At 33.8% G+C, this 15,160-nt stretch overlaps 6 protein-coding genes across 6 annotated transcripts; 2 read left to right on the plus strand and 4 right to left on the minus strand.

Annotated features, from left to right (window-relative positions):
* Nucleotides 1-723: 723 nt before the first annotated feature.
* Nucleotides 724-4,891, plus strand: DFA_04282 (uncharacterized protein; the record flags this gene model as incomplete). Its single annotated transcript, XM_004359958.1, has 6 exons — nt 724-1,132; nt 1,198-1,546; nt 1,640-1,959; nt 2,046-3,473; nt 3,534-4,267; nt 4,343-4,891. 6 exons carry the CDS (start codon nt 724-726, stop codon nt 4,889-4,891), a joined length of 3,789 nt encoding a protein of 1,262 aa, XP_004360015.1.
* A 298-nt stretch (nt 4,892-5,189) lies between these two features.
* Nucleotides 5,190-5,941, minus strand: DFA_04283 (uncharacterized protein; the record flags this gene model as incomplete). Its single annotated transcript, XM_004359959.1, has 3 exons — nt 5,190-5,502; nt 5,569-5,747; nt 5,885-5,941. The coding sequence occupies 3 exons, from the start codon at nt 5,939-5,941 to the stop codon at nt 5,190-5,192; spliced, it is 549 nt and encodes a 182-aa protein (XP_004360016.1).
* Nucleotides 5,942-6,395: 454 nt separating this feature from the next.
* DFA_04284 (uncharacterized protein) lies at nt 6,396-8,508 on the minus strand (the record flags this gene model as incomplete). The annotated part of the gene is made up of 5 exons (XM_004359960.1): nt 6,396-6,722; nt 6,800-7,555; nt 7,626-7,692; nt 7,767-7,822; nt 7,906-8,508. 5 exons carry the CDS (start codon nt 8,506-8,508, stop codon nt 6,396-6,398), a joined length of 1,809 nt encoding a protein of 602 aa, XP_004360017.1.
* A 121-nt stretch (nt 8,509-8,629) lies between these two features.
* On the minus strand, nt 8,630-10,939 carry DFA_04285 (uncharacterized protein; the record flags this gene model as incomplete). The annotated part of the gene is made up of 3 exons (XM_004359961.1): nt 8,630-8,973; nt 9,034-10,740; nt 10,924-10,939. 3 exons carry the CDS (start codon nt 10,937-10,939, stop codon nt 8,630-8,632), a joined length of 2,067 nt encoding a protein of 688 aa, XP_004360018.1.
* A 393-nt stretch (nt 10,940-11,332) lies between these two features.
* On the minus strand, nt 11,333-11,800 carry DFA_04286 (uncharacterized protein; the record flags this gene model as incomplete). Its single annotated transcript, XM_004359962.1, has 1 exon — nt 11,333-11,800. One exon carries the CDS (start codon nt 11,798-11,800, stop codon nt 11,333-11,335), a length of 468 nt encoding a protein of 155 aa, XP_004360019.1.
* A 1,330-nt stretch (nt 11,801-13,130) lies between these two features.
* Nucleotides 13,131-15,090, plus strand: DFA_04287 (uncharacterized protein; the record flags this gene model as incomplete). Its single annotated transcript, XM_004359963.1, has 6 exons — nt 13,131-13,245; nt 13,329-13,378; nt 13,453-13,840; nt 13,948-14,727; nt 14,842-14,934; nt 15,023-15,090. 6 exons carry the CDS (start codon nt 13,131-13,133, stop codon nt 15,088-15,090), a joined length of 1,494 nt encoding a protein of 497 aa, XP_004360020.1.
* Between the last annotated feature and the right edge of the window lie 70 nt (nt 15,091-15,160).

A 15,160-nucleotide genomic window follows, 5' to 3' on the forward strand; every position in this document is an offset into this window, starting at 1 on the left:
TATTTATTACCATTATTTATTTATTCAAATTTTTTTAAACCATCCGTATGAATGCATCTGAGATCAATCTTTTATATTAAAATAAACACATTCTTTTTGTGGTTATGACATTAACACTTACGGACGTGATACATCCATTTACCTACCTTCTTACTATTGAAATTTCAATGGATGGGTTGGTTGGTTGGGTGGCGAGGAAGGAGGGTGAAGTTGGTTGTAGATCTATGGTGGTGGTCTGAAACACATAATTTGTTTCACACATAAAAACAACGTATATTATATTTGGGGGGTTATCTTTCTCTTTTAATTTTATCTATATTCGCTCGTCTTTAAAATACAACTACCATCAATATTCACCAACAACTAGGTACTAGGAGAGTATGATTTCGTATCACTCTCTTTGATACTATTATAAATATTTAATCTATATTAGGTATTTAGTTTGTTAAATATCTAACCCCATCCAATACTATATGTACAAGTCGGCGAAATTTGCCATGACATATGGAATAATAATTTTCATACAATACAAACAAAAAAATCATGTCTTTTCTGAATAGGCTCACCCTTCACTTTGGAAGATATTTTTAGATTTGTTTTGGATTGAGCCCTTCATCGACAAAAATGGCTCGTTTTTTTTTTGAAGTTATTTTTTACACAAATCGTTACAACCTTTTCTTCAAGACATTCATCACCTTTTATCATTAAAATAATCAAAAAGAGATGTACAGATATAGTAGTAGTAACAGTAGATTATTGTTATTATTATTGTCTATAATAGTCATTAATATAGTTGTTGCAGATATTGATGTACAATGGACAACTAGTAGTGGTGGCAATGGTCATTATTACAAATCTATTACAGTATCGTCAACTCTCATTTCACAATCATCTGCTGCATCTATATGCTCATCTGATACCACTTCACATCCAGGTTTAAAAGGATACCTAGCAACGTTTACTTCACCACAAGAATGGGATTTTGTCGTCTCTCAACAAGTTGTAAAATCAAACCTAGCTGGTGCTTCTTTTTGGGTATCTGGTGTTCAATCATCACCAGGTCAATGGTACTATGGTGATGGTCCAGAGAAAAATCAACGAATGTATAATCTATTTACTGATCAATGTTTTGGTATGTTTAGATAGGATAGATAGATACTATTACTTTTTATTAATTCCCCATACATTATAATTTAGGGTATTGTGCATTTCAAAATTTAGAACCTGGATTAAAGGCCAATGAGAATTATATTTATACATCATTTGATAATGATGGTCATGTATGGTGGAATAATGATGTTAATAGTGGTTATGGTTACAATTATGTTTGTGAATATGGTGGAATGGAACTTCCATTTGTTTCTCAGGCACCCGTTACTGGTGGTCAAGTTGTTATTAGTAATTTGGCTGGATTAAATATACCAGCTCTATCGGTTTCATTTGTACATAAAACTACATCTCATATCAATGTTTGTACTTTTGTATCAGCAACCTCTGGTGTTTATATTTGTTCTGTTCCTCCAATGACTGGAGAATTTACTGTATCGTATGTATCGTATATCGTAAGTGGCGACTATAAAAAAGAAAGGGTTGTTTTTTGTTGGATGATATACTAACAATTACTTTTTTATTTTTTTAGTTTATCTGATGGATCTACTGTAAAGGCCACATCTTATAGACCACATTCTCCATTTATATCGGGTGTATACCCATCTCGTAATCAATATGGTCATGTAACAATACTTGGTGGTAATTTTGGTGTAGTTGAAAATTTAATACAGGTCTTTGTTTCAAATGCTAGCGTTCCATGTGGCATTATAGCTTTGTTAAATACTATTCAAGGTGATACTCTTGCATTTACATGCTCTCTAACTCAAGCAATTCCATTGGGATTATCATTCCTTCCCATTAAAGTCATTGTTGATGGTATATCTACTACAAGTTACAAGACTCCAATTTGTATGTTAAACAAAAAAGAAAAAGAACCCATTTAAATAATGTATTTCTCTTTCTCTCTCTAACCATTTTAATTTTAATTTATTTAGTTTGTATTGATAGATTTTATAGTTCATCATTTTTTGATGCAGATTTTCAAACAAGTAAAAATGCAATAGAAAATAATTATCTGTTGGGATCACAAAAAGGATTTGTTGCAACTGTAGATTCACAAGCACTACAACAATGTCTTCTCAATTCCCTCGTACAACTCTACAAAAATGTACAATGGGGTGTTTGGCAAGGTGTATTATTCGCTGGTGATGATGATTTACCTATTTTTACTTATAGTTCTGGACCAAATATTAATACAAATATGACATTTCCATCTACAACAACGATTGAAACAGCTGCAATGACAATGGCATCACCTGCAGCAATTAACCTAAGTACATATACTGTTTATTTTACATCACCAACAGCTGCTGGTTTGATAGCATTTGGAGGAAAACCAAAATGGAAGGCTCCATTTTCCAATATTGTACCAACATCTGGATCAGATCTTACACTTTGGGTAGATGATATTGGAAATCTTTATACTCGTGATAAAATGTTTGTCCAAATGGTTACTGACTCGGGAACCATTAATATTGTCATCAAAGATATTTCCTATGTTGTAGGTCAAGTTTTCCATTCAATCGTTGTTCAAATTCCAGCTGGATACAATGCAAACCACGCAATTTCCTATTCCATCGATGGAAGAAGCACTAGTAATGATATGGTTATCAGTTATCAAGCTCCTGTAATCCAAACGATCGTCCCTCTTAATCCACCAACCTCGGGTGGTCGAGTAACTTTTATCGGGAATGGATTTCACACCAATGCTAGTATAGTAAATGTTTATTTGAATGGTGCCTACATTTCATGTTTGGTCGGAAGTTTTACTAGCATTTCTTGCAACATTCCTCAAGGTGTCGGTGCATTGGTGGGAAGTATTACAGTTGGCTCTCAGTCAACATCATTCCCAACCACCTTTTCTTACCAATCACCAGTTGTCCAAAAAGTTTCACTCATTGACAATCAAGTTGTTATTGAAGGTATAAACTTTGGGTTTGATTCGGCACCAATCCATATTCAACTTGGTGTCTTTACTTGTACCAATGTTGTTTTGGTTACAGCAAATACACTTGTCAAGTGTATCCTACCATCAAATTTTGCACCAATTGGATCAGTAGCCGTTATTGTAAATGCTGGTGGCGTTGCATCAAATTCAAATGTCAATGTTGATCTTGTCCCTCAAATTGTTTCAATTGACAAGAAACCATCGACTATTGGTGATAATATTACTATAGTTTCAAATTTGGTTGGTTCAACCCCTTCAGTTTATCAAGCCGATGGTTCTGGTACTATGATCCTCCTCATATGTAGTCTTGTTTCAAATTCATTTAGTTGTCAAGTTGGATCAGGATTTGATTATTTCCAAATAATAGTTAAATCAAATGGTTATAGTAGTATTCCTTTTATTACAAGTTATCAAGGTAAATATTTATGATATTTATTTATTTAATTTAAATTAATTTTTTTTTTTTTTTTTATAGAACCAATTATTAAATCATCAACATCAATTTCAAAGGGACAAGCAGGAAAGATTACTATTACTGGTAATTCATTTGGTTCAAATATTGTAAAGGTATCAGTTTTGGTACAAAATACAACATGCACGACACCAAGTTTTATTGACTTTTCTGGTGAGATTGGTAATCAATATTTGGAATGTCTTTTTGATGGATTGGTAGATGATAGTCAAATTAAAGGAAAATCGTTAAATGTGACAGTACAAGTTTCACAACTTGTAGGTACCAATCAAGTGTTTATTTATAATCCATCCGTACAGATACAATGTCCAAATAATTGCTCTGGTCACGGTATATGCAACTACAACTTTGGAGATTGCAGTTGTGAAGTTGGTTATGAATCAAATATCGATTGTTCAACAAAATCTTCTTCAAACTCAACCTCTTCCAATACTGTTGTAAACGAAAAGGGTGAAACCAAATTATCCTTTGATTTACCAAAGGCAGTAAATTTTACTACTAGCATCAAATTTATTAGAGAAGTAGACATTGATGATCAAAACGTCAAAACAATTGTAATGAACACTGTACAGTGGACCGTCGATAACAACTCATCAACTTATTATGGGTCGTTACCAAATGATACTGTACAATTTCAAGTACAAGTTTTAACCTACGTCAATGCCACTTCTATTACTTTTGCAGGTCAACCTTTACAAATTGCCTCCAATTCAATCAAATATAATTTTAAAATTAGTGTAAGTAAAATAAGTAACTAATTTGTTAAACAACATACGTATATAATTAAATATTAATTTTATTTCTCTATTTAGAATTATAGTTGGGTAACAGCTCTAAGTTCATTACAAGTTGTATTTTTAACAGAGACTGATTCACTCCAGAGCGGTGATTGTGGAGAATCAACGACATCTATTGAACAAAGCCAACAAGGAGACTCTGTCTATTGGACCAAGGTGCAAGTTGGACAATCGCTTCTCAACAGTAAATTTGCATCAAGAATGATATTAGATGGTCGTATTGTCCAAACAAAGGTGACAATATTGGAAAAAACAGATTCACTTCAACAATTGGCAGACTCTGATAACCCAGATGGACTCAATCTTCTCACTGCCATCAACTTGTTTTATTTTGGTCAGAATGCCGAACTTGATCCTTCATTCTCGGCACTCTTGGTTGGAGAAGGTGCAGACAGTGGAAATTGTGAAAGCGAGAAATTCGCCACTTGGAAGATCATCACTATAGTCGTTGTTGGTGGCGTTGCCCTTATTGCTGTTGGGGCGACAATGTTCTTGCTCAAAAAGAAAAACGTCAGACTTTATTTTTCAACAAGAGTTAATAGCGTAAAAATGACTAGACGCTAAGCAAATAGGACATTTCAACTAAAAATAATTAAATAAATAATTAAAATCTTAATTTTATGTTGATCGTAAAATAGTCTTGGATGTGTAAAGTTAGAAAACAATGTATTGATACATGCATTTTGCATCTAGGTTGTTTCGACAAATAAAAATATAACAACAGTCCACCAATCAATATAGAACAATCTATCTTTATTTTAAACGTAATAGTATCGGTCCTCCTCAACTAAAATTCAGTCTACCTCCGCCGAATAATAATAAATCTCTATCAATCAATTTATTTTTTCAAAGTTCATTTGAATTATTTGGTTTGTGACCATCTTGACAAACCATCTATAAGGAAATATGTATACAATGGATTATAAGGAACAGTATCGTATTGAACGTGATCCATAGGTACTGCAAATACATCGTTGGCATAAACAGCTTCCAAAAGATAACGCCAATCTGAAGTTTGAGGGTCTCTCCAACGGAATCCATATATAATGGCGGTTTGGAAAATCGCAAAAGTTCCGGCACTTGGAAGATCAATTGTTTTCTTGATTTCAAACGTTGGAGGGATCAAATCATAATCATAATCGAAATTATTCTTTACCTCGTATACATCTTCACAGCTTTTCATAAAAAATGATTAAATAAATTAAATAAATGATTAAATTTTAAAATTGGTGGATACATACGCTTTCAAGAATTCGTCTTTTTCTAGATGATGAGAACATGATCCTTTAAAACATTTAACTTCAACTGTCTTTGGTGATGCTGCAATTTGTGTACCCAAGTAAACATTAAAAACTGCAATTGGTTTAACATTGAATTTGGTTCCAAATTGCACGACTTCAACCCTTTCGATATCAAAATCCTAAAAATTAATGGGGTCAAGTCATTACAAGTCGTCGACTAATGCATGGTTGAAATAAGCTTACATACGAGCATTACCATCTGATCAATGGGGTTATTGTATTTAAGATGTTGGTCAGCCCCAAGCTGAGATGACACCATTTGACTATTCTTTATATCAAATGGTTCATTGACCGACGCATGATCATCTCCCATTTTTGTGAAAACAATTTCGTTCTGTTGTTGTAGGTTTTTTTTGTCCATTTGTTGAGTTGATAATTAATGAAATAATGAAATAATTGAATAGATGCATTGGTTGTGATTCATGTTCTTCTTCTTGACGAGAGCATGCATGTATGCATGTTCAATACACATAATTATTTTTCAATATTTAATTAAATTAAAGACACAGTTGGAACCCCTCCCTCTGCAAAATTTAATACAACTTTTTAGTGAGACCGAAAATGGAGAGGTATAGCCCTTACCTTTTATAAGCACTTGTGTACGAGTAGTACTCAATAGATAATGCAAAAAGAAGAAGATTATATCAACAAGATACCAACTATAATATTATTCAATATTGTCAACAGTTGATTAATAGTTGCAATAAAAAACAAATAACGATAATAGATAATTGATAATTGATAATGATTTACTAAACATGGCTAGGTTATAATCTTATTCTTGTGAGTGGTTTGGTGGTATGGGAACGAATATGATCTTCAAGGAGTTGAATAATTTCAAAATGATCACGACATTTCGTTTCTTTGATGACTCGCTTAATTGACTCTATTCCAATTCTATCTTTAAATTGTTCAAGAATAAACTTGGCAACATCATAGTGTCCATTCTCCGATGCAGCTGTAAATAGATGCAACGCATCAAATTTGCACCAACCAACATTGACTAGAAAAGTAACCACTTTTAGATGTCCAAATTGACAAGCATAGTGAATTGCACTACTTGTGCCTCCTTCACTTCTATTAAAATGTAAAAACTAATAATAAATAAATAGAATGGAATGTTAGATTATAGATAGTTTATATAAATTTTGAAATATTAATCAATACATACTTGGACAATTTCAAGGAAATTATTTCTAGCAGCCCAATCCATAGCATCTGTAGTTGCACCTTCACTACTATGCTCATGAAGATATTTTATAACTTCATAGTAGCCACCTGCAGCTGCCCAATCCATAGCATCTGTAGATGCACCTTCACTACGATGCTCATAAAGGTACTTTACTACATCCAAGTGATTATTTTTAGAGGCATAATCGACAGCATCAGTAGTTTCACCTTCACTACGGTTCTCTTGAAGGAACTTGACCACCTCCAAGTGATTATTTTTAGCTGCCCAATCCATAGCATTGGTTGTTGCACCTGTACTTTGGTTGAAATGAATATACTTTACAATTTCAATGTGACCATTCATTGATGCTAAATCAAGAACTCTGGTAGATACACAATCACTGTGGTGCTGATAAAGGTACTTTACGACATCCAAGTGACCATTTTGAGCTGCCCAATCCAAAGCATCAGTTGTGCATCCTTCAGTTCTATGTTCATCAAGGAACTTTACAATTTCAATGTGGCCGTTTTCAGCAGCTCCATTGATTGCTTTCTTTGTTGCACCTTCACTACGGTGTTCTTGAAGGTACTTTACGACATCAAAGTGTCCATTTTTAGCTGCCAAATCCATAGCATTGATTGTTGCACCCTCACTTCTATGCTCATCGAGGTACTTTACGACATCAAAGTGTCCATTTTGAGCTGCCCAATCCATAGCTTGTTCTGAGCATCCTTCTTGACGATTTTCATGTAAGAACTATTGAAATAAATAGTAGTAGTAGGTTAATATTTATGCAAGTAGCTGAAACACCTCGGTATGTACATACTTGAACCATCTCTAAATAACCATTCTTTGCAGCATTATTCATAGCATGTTTTGTACAACCTTCAGTTCTATTAATATGAAGAAACTATTGTTGTGCAATGTTAATAAATTATTGAAAATTTAACATGTACTATATTTATACTCGATCGACCAACTCACCTTTACTATATCCAAATTACCATTCTTTGCTGCGTCATCCTACAATGATTGATTAAAAAAAGATTATTAATCAAGATTATTTACTTTTTTTATGCTATGATTATTATTAATTAATTTCATACCATAGCATAAGTAGTACATCCTTGTGATCTATTTTCATGTAAATATTGAATAACGTTAATATGAGCCAAATCCATTATTATTTCATGTATTTGTGCATCTTTAATAGAATGTATCAACTTTACAATAGAGAGATACCCATTTTTGCAAGAAGTACGCATTGCCTTTACTAGAAAGGAATTACTTTCACCACGATATCTCTTTATGACATAATCTAATATCTCTTGATTGTTTATATTATGCCAACTTGTTCCAAAGTATTGCCAATCAAAGTCTATACCAGGTGACCATTTCAATAGTTGTAAGAGTGTATCCAATGTTGCATTTGGATGATAACAGTATTGAGTAATTACTCTTTTTCTTCTTTGCAATAGTATTTGGGTAGTGTCTTTAGGTAGATAATGACAAACATAGTGCCAAGGCATTCCATAGGTTGATATCATTTCAAGTCGAGGCAACTCAATGATATCTCTTCCGACTAATGATATTTGTCTACCATCATGCCAACTACCTTTAAACAATTGTTTTGATATATCACCGATATAATTGAATATCAAATGTCTAATGTATTGTACTTTGAATATAGTTTGAAATGTAGTAGTCATTATTATTATTATTACTAATTAAACAAAAAGAAGAAAAATAAATAATAGTCTTTTGAAAGACAATCTTTAGACAAGACACAATCTTTTTTTTTTATTGTTTTATTAATTTATTAATTTTAATTTATTTGTCGATAGAATCAAGAAAGTTGAAAGCATCTTGTAGTAGTATTTGTTGTTGTTGTTTTTGTTGTTGTTGTTGTTGTTGTTGTTCATCAGTACTCATAGTGTATGATACAATATTATTCTTGATTGTTTGAATAACAGTTTTATGATCTTGTGTTGCAAAACAAGTTGTTAGCAAGTATTGAAAACATTCTAATTGATTGTATTGTAGTGAATAGAAAAGTAGCATCTCTGTGGCAGTTTGTGATATTATTGGTTGGTATTGATTATGTATAAACTGGACGAGTTTGAGATTAGATGAATATATTGCACTTTGCAATACATTGGTGATATCATCGTCATCTATCATATGATTGGATGGGTTGTACAATTTGTTTTGGAGAATGAATGCACAACACTTACTTGCACCATGACGACAAGCATGATCCAATAAATTAGATGGATTTTGAAACCCTGGTAATTGGTGTTGATGGAAATAGTAAAATACATCAACTTGGTCACCAATACATGCTTCTAAAAGATACAATGTAAAAAATGATTCATCCAACTTGTCTTTTGTTGAATTTAGAATAAAAGGGAGTATTCCTCGACTTGATACTTTGCATCCAGATGATTTCATTCGAATTGGGTAATGATGTATAACCTGTCCAATATTCACACCAAAATACTCTAATATGTATTGTAACAACTCTACATTGTCTGTTGCAAATACACCATGAATAAGTTGTTCAAATAACCTGCTCTCTAAAAAGTCTAGAGTAGGAGGAGAGTTGGTTTTTTGAAAGGATGTGGATGGCACATTCTCCAACAAAAACTTTACCATTTCAAGACACGACAATGATGGGTTTTCATTGACTGTATCAATGACCATATACTCATTGGATAGTTGAACAGTCATTTGAGTTGGGTTGTCAAATAGGTAGTGAGCGGTATCGAGGTATCCACGCTTTGTAGCAGTCTCCCATGACAATACTGTATACTTGCTACCTTTTTGGTGTAGATACTTGATTAACTCTAGATTTGGTTTGTTGTTGTTGTTACGATGATTGGATAAAATGACATCGTCGATAAATTTGGTGTGACCGTCTTTCCACTTTGTATACTTTGAGTAGAGATGGTGTTCTAGTCTGGATGGTAACATTACACTTGCAATATCAATACCAACTGTCTCGTGCAAGTATTTGACAATCTCAAGACTCCCTGTCTCGATGGCACATAGTAACGTCTTGAATGAGATCCAGTCAGCTTTGACACATTCAGTGTCTGTGAAACTGTTGAATAACAACTCGACCATTTCTAGTGACCCCGATTGAATTGCATTCTCCATGCAATCAGACATATAGTGTTTGGTGTCTTGGTGCAGTACTGAGAGTCGAGTGTCTCTATGGTTGAGTAAAAGTGTTGCACATTCAACCGACCTTGATCGTGTGACATTGATCAATGCATACTTTGTAAATGACGATGACGATCCTTCTAACAAATGTTGGAGGATATGCAAATGTCCATTTAAAGCAGCCAGTTGAAACCCACGTTTATTCTCGAGTGTCGGGTACTTCTTCTCGAGATATGTCAATACGTCGAGTTGTCCATACTCACACGCCATTTCAATAGTCTTGCGTGATGGTTCTGAGTAACTTTTGATGACATTGATTGCATATACCAAACATTCGATTCTACCACTTGCAGCGATATTGTCGACCACCCAACTCTTTGATTCTAAGCAGTCACCCAGTGTACGATGATATTGAGTGTTGGTGGCACTAGGATCGTAATACCTCGGTGGATTGAGACCAATCAACTTGATTGTAAAGTAGTGTGGTACACGTGCATGTATAGACCTTAACATTGCAACATCACGACAGTTTCGTAATATCACAGGTAATGATCTAAAGTAGATGATAAAGTTTGGATTATCATCATACACTCTTTTAAAGACATTGTTGAATGATTGTTGTTGTCTTGCAACTATAGTCTTTTGATCATTATCATCATCTCTATGTTGTCTCGTATTGCATAATAAATATGATATATCTTTAAATGTTGATATCTCTGATTCTATGATTGATATGAATAATAGTATATGATTAAACAACCATTTTGATCGTATTACTTTAAAAAATAATATCTCTTCTTCTTCTTTCATAGGGATGGATAATAATAATAGAAAAATGCTTCAATCAAAGTTTTTGTAGCAACGATCTTGTTCAAAATCAATTAATAATTAATTAAATTTATTTTTTAAATTATTTCCTATCTTTTTTAATAAATCCTCGATGCCTGATATTAATATACTCCTTTCTGGTATCATTGTTTGGAATGCAAAGATATGTTCCACACTCTGAAAATGTCAATACACCTGTATAATACATCATTGATATCTACGAACCAGTCCATTGTCACCACCATCAAACTTTACCATGTTGCAAGTAAGAACTTCATTTATAATATCTCTGCCAAGTGAGTGGTTGGCAAATAATGCAATTTGTGTTGTTGGTAGAGTGTTGGGGTCTTTTATCGATTTGATTAATCCAACAGGGTCCTATATATTGATAAATAATAAAGATAAATGATTAGATTAGATGTCACCAAAGAGTACTGTGAATTTAAATTTAAATTACCTTTTTGGCTTTGGTAGGATCTTATTAAATTTGCAACCATTGTAGGGTTAAATACAATAGTATTTAGGGTGTCAGAGAATAATCTATAATTTAGACAGGTTTCTGACTTTAAAGTAATTGAGTACATCGGTTTTCTTTGCCTTTGACAAATGTGGGATTAGGTCAAGACCACGTAGTACATCACATTCTTGATAACCATAGAGATTGGAAAATGCACTATCAAATGTCAAGTCGTGTACATTGGTATATAGATTTGACAATGCAAGAGGTGTGACATCAGTGATAAATGCTCTAGTGTGGTTGTTTGATCGTTCACATGCTAAATGGAGACGACCAAAGAATTCATTTAAAACATTCTCCATACCACTAATTACCTTTGTTGATTCTGTTGATATGGTTTGGACAAGACTTGAAGCATTTGTAATAGTATAGTTTATACTAGTAGAACTATAACTGTCAATGAGAATGTATAAAGGTATACCCAATGATTGAGATGATTCAACGATAGCATCCAAAGAGTCTAAACAACAACAACAATCAGATTCTTTCATTGTATTTAGTGTTCCTTTTAATTGTAGATTGTATTTTTTAATAAACCATCTTATTTCTTCATTCACTCTACTATTAAATGATTTTTGGAAAGGTTAGTGGATTTGTGATATCATATCTTTATATATATATATATATTTACCTCTACTGAATTAGTAGACAGACCAGAAAATTCAAGGTCAAGTACCATGAATTTGTTAAAGAGAGAGAGAGAGAGAGAGAGAGAGAGAGAGAGAGAGAGAGAGAGAGGAGATTAGTAACAAATAACTAGATTTATATTTATATTAAAGTAACTACAAGCACTCTTACCTTTTTCATAAGCATTAGCTGTGCATTTCTTGAGAGTAGAGTATATGCGAACCAAGTGGTTATTTAAAGAAGAAGAAGAATAATAAAGTTTATCATGATTGTAAAGAGAAAGATGATGAGGAGGAGGAAGGATAATATTTGTTGGTATGTGGAAAACAAAATAAGTTATTAGCTCTCGTTGTCAAAGCCAAAAGTGGGGAGAGTGAACCAATTTTCGAAATCATTAATTAATTAATATTAATTCTTTCTCAATGATTGAACGTTAGACAGATAGAAAGATAGAAAGATAGATAGTTGAGTTATCTTGGTACATTAATTAACGCCATTAAACTGTCGATATATTAATTCTGGTTGTAGTTAACCGTTTATCATTTATCAAATCAGATGATCTTCCAATATATTAGTATTAGTAACAGTTTAATTTTAGTTGTATATTAATACTAGATTACCAGCTATGTCCAATGAAAATTACACAATACTAGAGTAGAGTACAGGAATAATGAACTATCATCGTAAAAGGTGAATGAAAGATACTTGGAAGGGTGGGTAGAGAGAGAGCGGTGTGATATGATATTAATCGAGGTTATATTATTTATAGTTACTATCGATTATTCGTTTTATTAATAGATAGATACTTTGTAAGAGATAGTAATTAATTATCTTGGGAAAGTTGTAAGCCCAAACCCAAGGATATTTTCAGTGTTACGTGAAATTGAATAAACCAGGGGCGCCATCGACATCTTTGCACACCGCCTGTTCAAATTTACCACCCCTCCACTTCGTATTCAGGTGTAAAGTAATAAGAATCCTCTCATCAAAATATCTAGATCGAGGTGGTGCGAAAAATGTATAACCGAAAAAACGCCTCGAGTCCCTTCAATTATCATTTAAATAGTATCCCTACACTTTTCACAGCCTACCCGAAAATCATTTATAAATCAAGCGCTTGTTTCAAATTCATTTTCTTTAAAAGATATATATTAGATATAGATATAGATATAGATAGAGAGATAAACAACAACAATGATGTTTATGAAATATTTAATTGCCATCGTATTGATGGTAAGTGCTGTTAATGCTTGGACTATTCAAGATATGTACCAAGCTATGTTTAATGGAACTGGTGCTGGTGGTTTACGTATGTCATCAATGTCATCAATAGCAATGTCAATGTTTATTTATATCCAACTCTTTCATTCATCTTTGAAAATTTATAAATAGAACCATTTGCAACATGTAAGAGTGCTGCTACAACTGCTCAACACTATGCTGTAAGTTTTTATGAACCTTTTATTTATTTATTTAAATAATCAATTAATTAATTAATCAATTATTTAATTTATAGTCATGTGGATGCCCATACGTTTGGGGTGGTACAAGTTGTGGATGTGGTGGTAGTGGTGGTATGGATTGTTCGGGTCTAGTTTACACATCGTTTAGAACTGCTGGTTGGGATGGTATTACTCGTACTACAACTACCCAAGTTAACCAAGGAAACCAATGTGGTGGATCTGCTACCACTTCATCATCTACTACTGGAAAGACTACCGGTCCATCTTCAACTGGTAAGACCTCTGGTCCATCATCTACTACTGGTAAGACTTCTGGTCCATCTTCAACTGGAAAGACTTCTGGTCCATCCTCAACTGGAAAGACTTCCGGTCCATCTTCGACTGGTAAGACCTCTGGTCCATCATCTACTGGTAAAACATCTGGTCCATCATCATCTACAGGTAAGCCAATCACTTAAACCTCTAACCAAACCAAACCAACCATTATATTTATTTATTTATTTATCAAAATCATCCGACTGACACTTTTTTTTTTTTTAAATTTATAGGATCATCTTCACACCCAATTACCTCTGGATCATCATCATCCAACCCATCTGGATCATCATCATCCAATCCATCTGGATCATCTTCACACCCAATTACCTCTGGTGCATCTTCATCTAACCCATCTGGAGCATCTTCATCCAACCCATCTGGATCAACCTCTTCCAACCCATCTGGAACCTCATCATCCAACCCAATTACTGGTACTTCATCCAACCCATCTGGCTCGACCTCATCTAACCCATCTGGTACTTCATCCAACCCATCAGGTTCAACCTCTTCCAACCCATCTGGAACCTCCTCAACTGCAACATCATCAAATCCATCTGGATCATCATCATCCAACCCATCTGGATCAACCTCATCGTCAGCATCATCCGCCACCTCATCCAACCCATCTGGATCATCTGCCGCCACCTCTGCCACTGGATCATCAGGTGCATCTGCTTCATCTGCTTCATCCACCTCTGGTTCATCGGGTTCATCTGCTGCCTCCTCATCTGCTTCCTCTGGTTCATCAGCCTCATCAGCTTCATCTGGTTCATCTGCTTCATCTGGTTCATCAGCCTCATCTGCCTCTGCTGGAACTGGATCCGCTGCTTCCTCTGGATCAGCTGTTTCCTCTGGGTCCGCTGCTTCCTCTGGTTGTTGGAGTGGTACTACTTGCCCATCGACCACTGCCGAATTAATTGAATATGACAACGTTGAAGAAGAAGTTGCATCCGAAATTGAAGCTGGTGCATGCACACCAGGTAATTTGGGTGGCTGCCAAATTGGAGATTGTAAGTTACAGCATTCAGCTACTTGGTTATTGCCGATGTACATCACGACGTGATCTAAAAAAAATAATAATTCTAACCAAACAATTATCTCTTTCTCCAATATTATTTAACTAGTATTCTTTTATTGTTTCTCTCAGCCATGCCCTGATCACGTCGTGATGTACATAGGCAATAACCAAGTAGCTGAATGTCCACACACTGGTGAAGGTAATTAATTAATTAGATAACCAAAAAAAAAAAAAGAGATAGATAGTATTTGTATTAATATTTTTATTTTTTTGAAAATATTTTCTAGACTGTCATGTTATTACTCCATACACTGAAAGCTTCTACACTTGTCGTAGATTATGTGATTCCTCTTAAAAATCATATCAAATATTCATAAATTAAATACAATATTGTACTAAACCAAAGCTTTTTACTTTTTTTAAAT

Source organism: Cavenderia fasciculata (genome assembly GCF_000203815.1).
Source record: "Cavenderia fasciculata unplaced genomic scaffold Scf_Dfasci-G-o-33e01.r1-3, whole genome shotgun sequence".
NCBI classification, from domain to species: domain Eukaryota; phylum Evosea; class Eumycetozoa; order Acytosteliales; family Cavenderiaceae; genus Cavenderia; species Cavenderia fasciculata.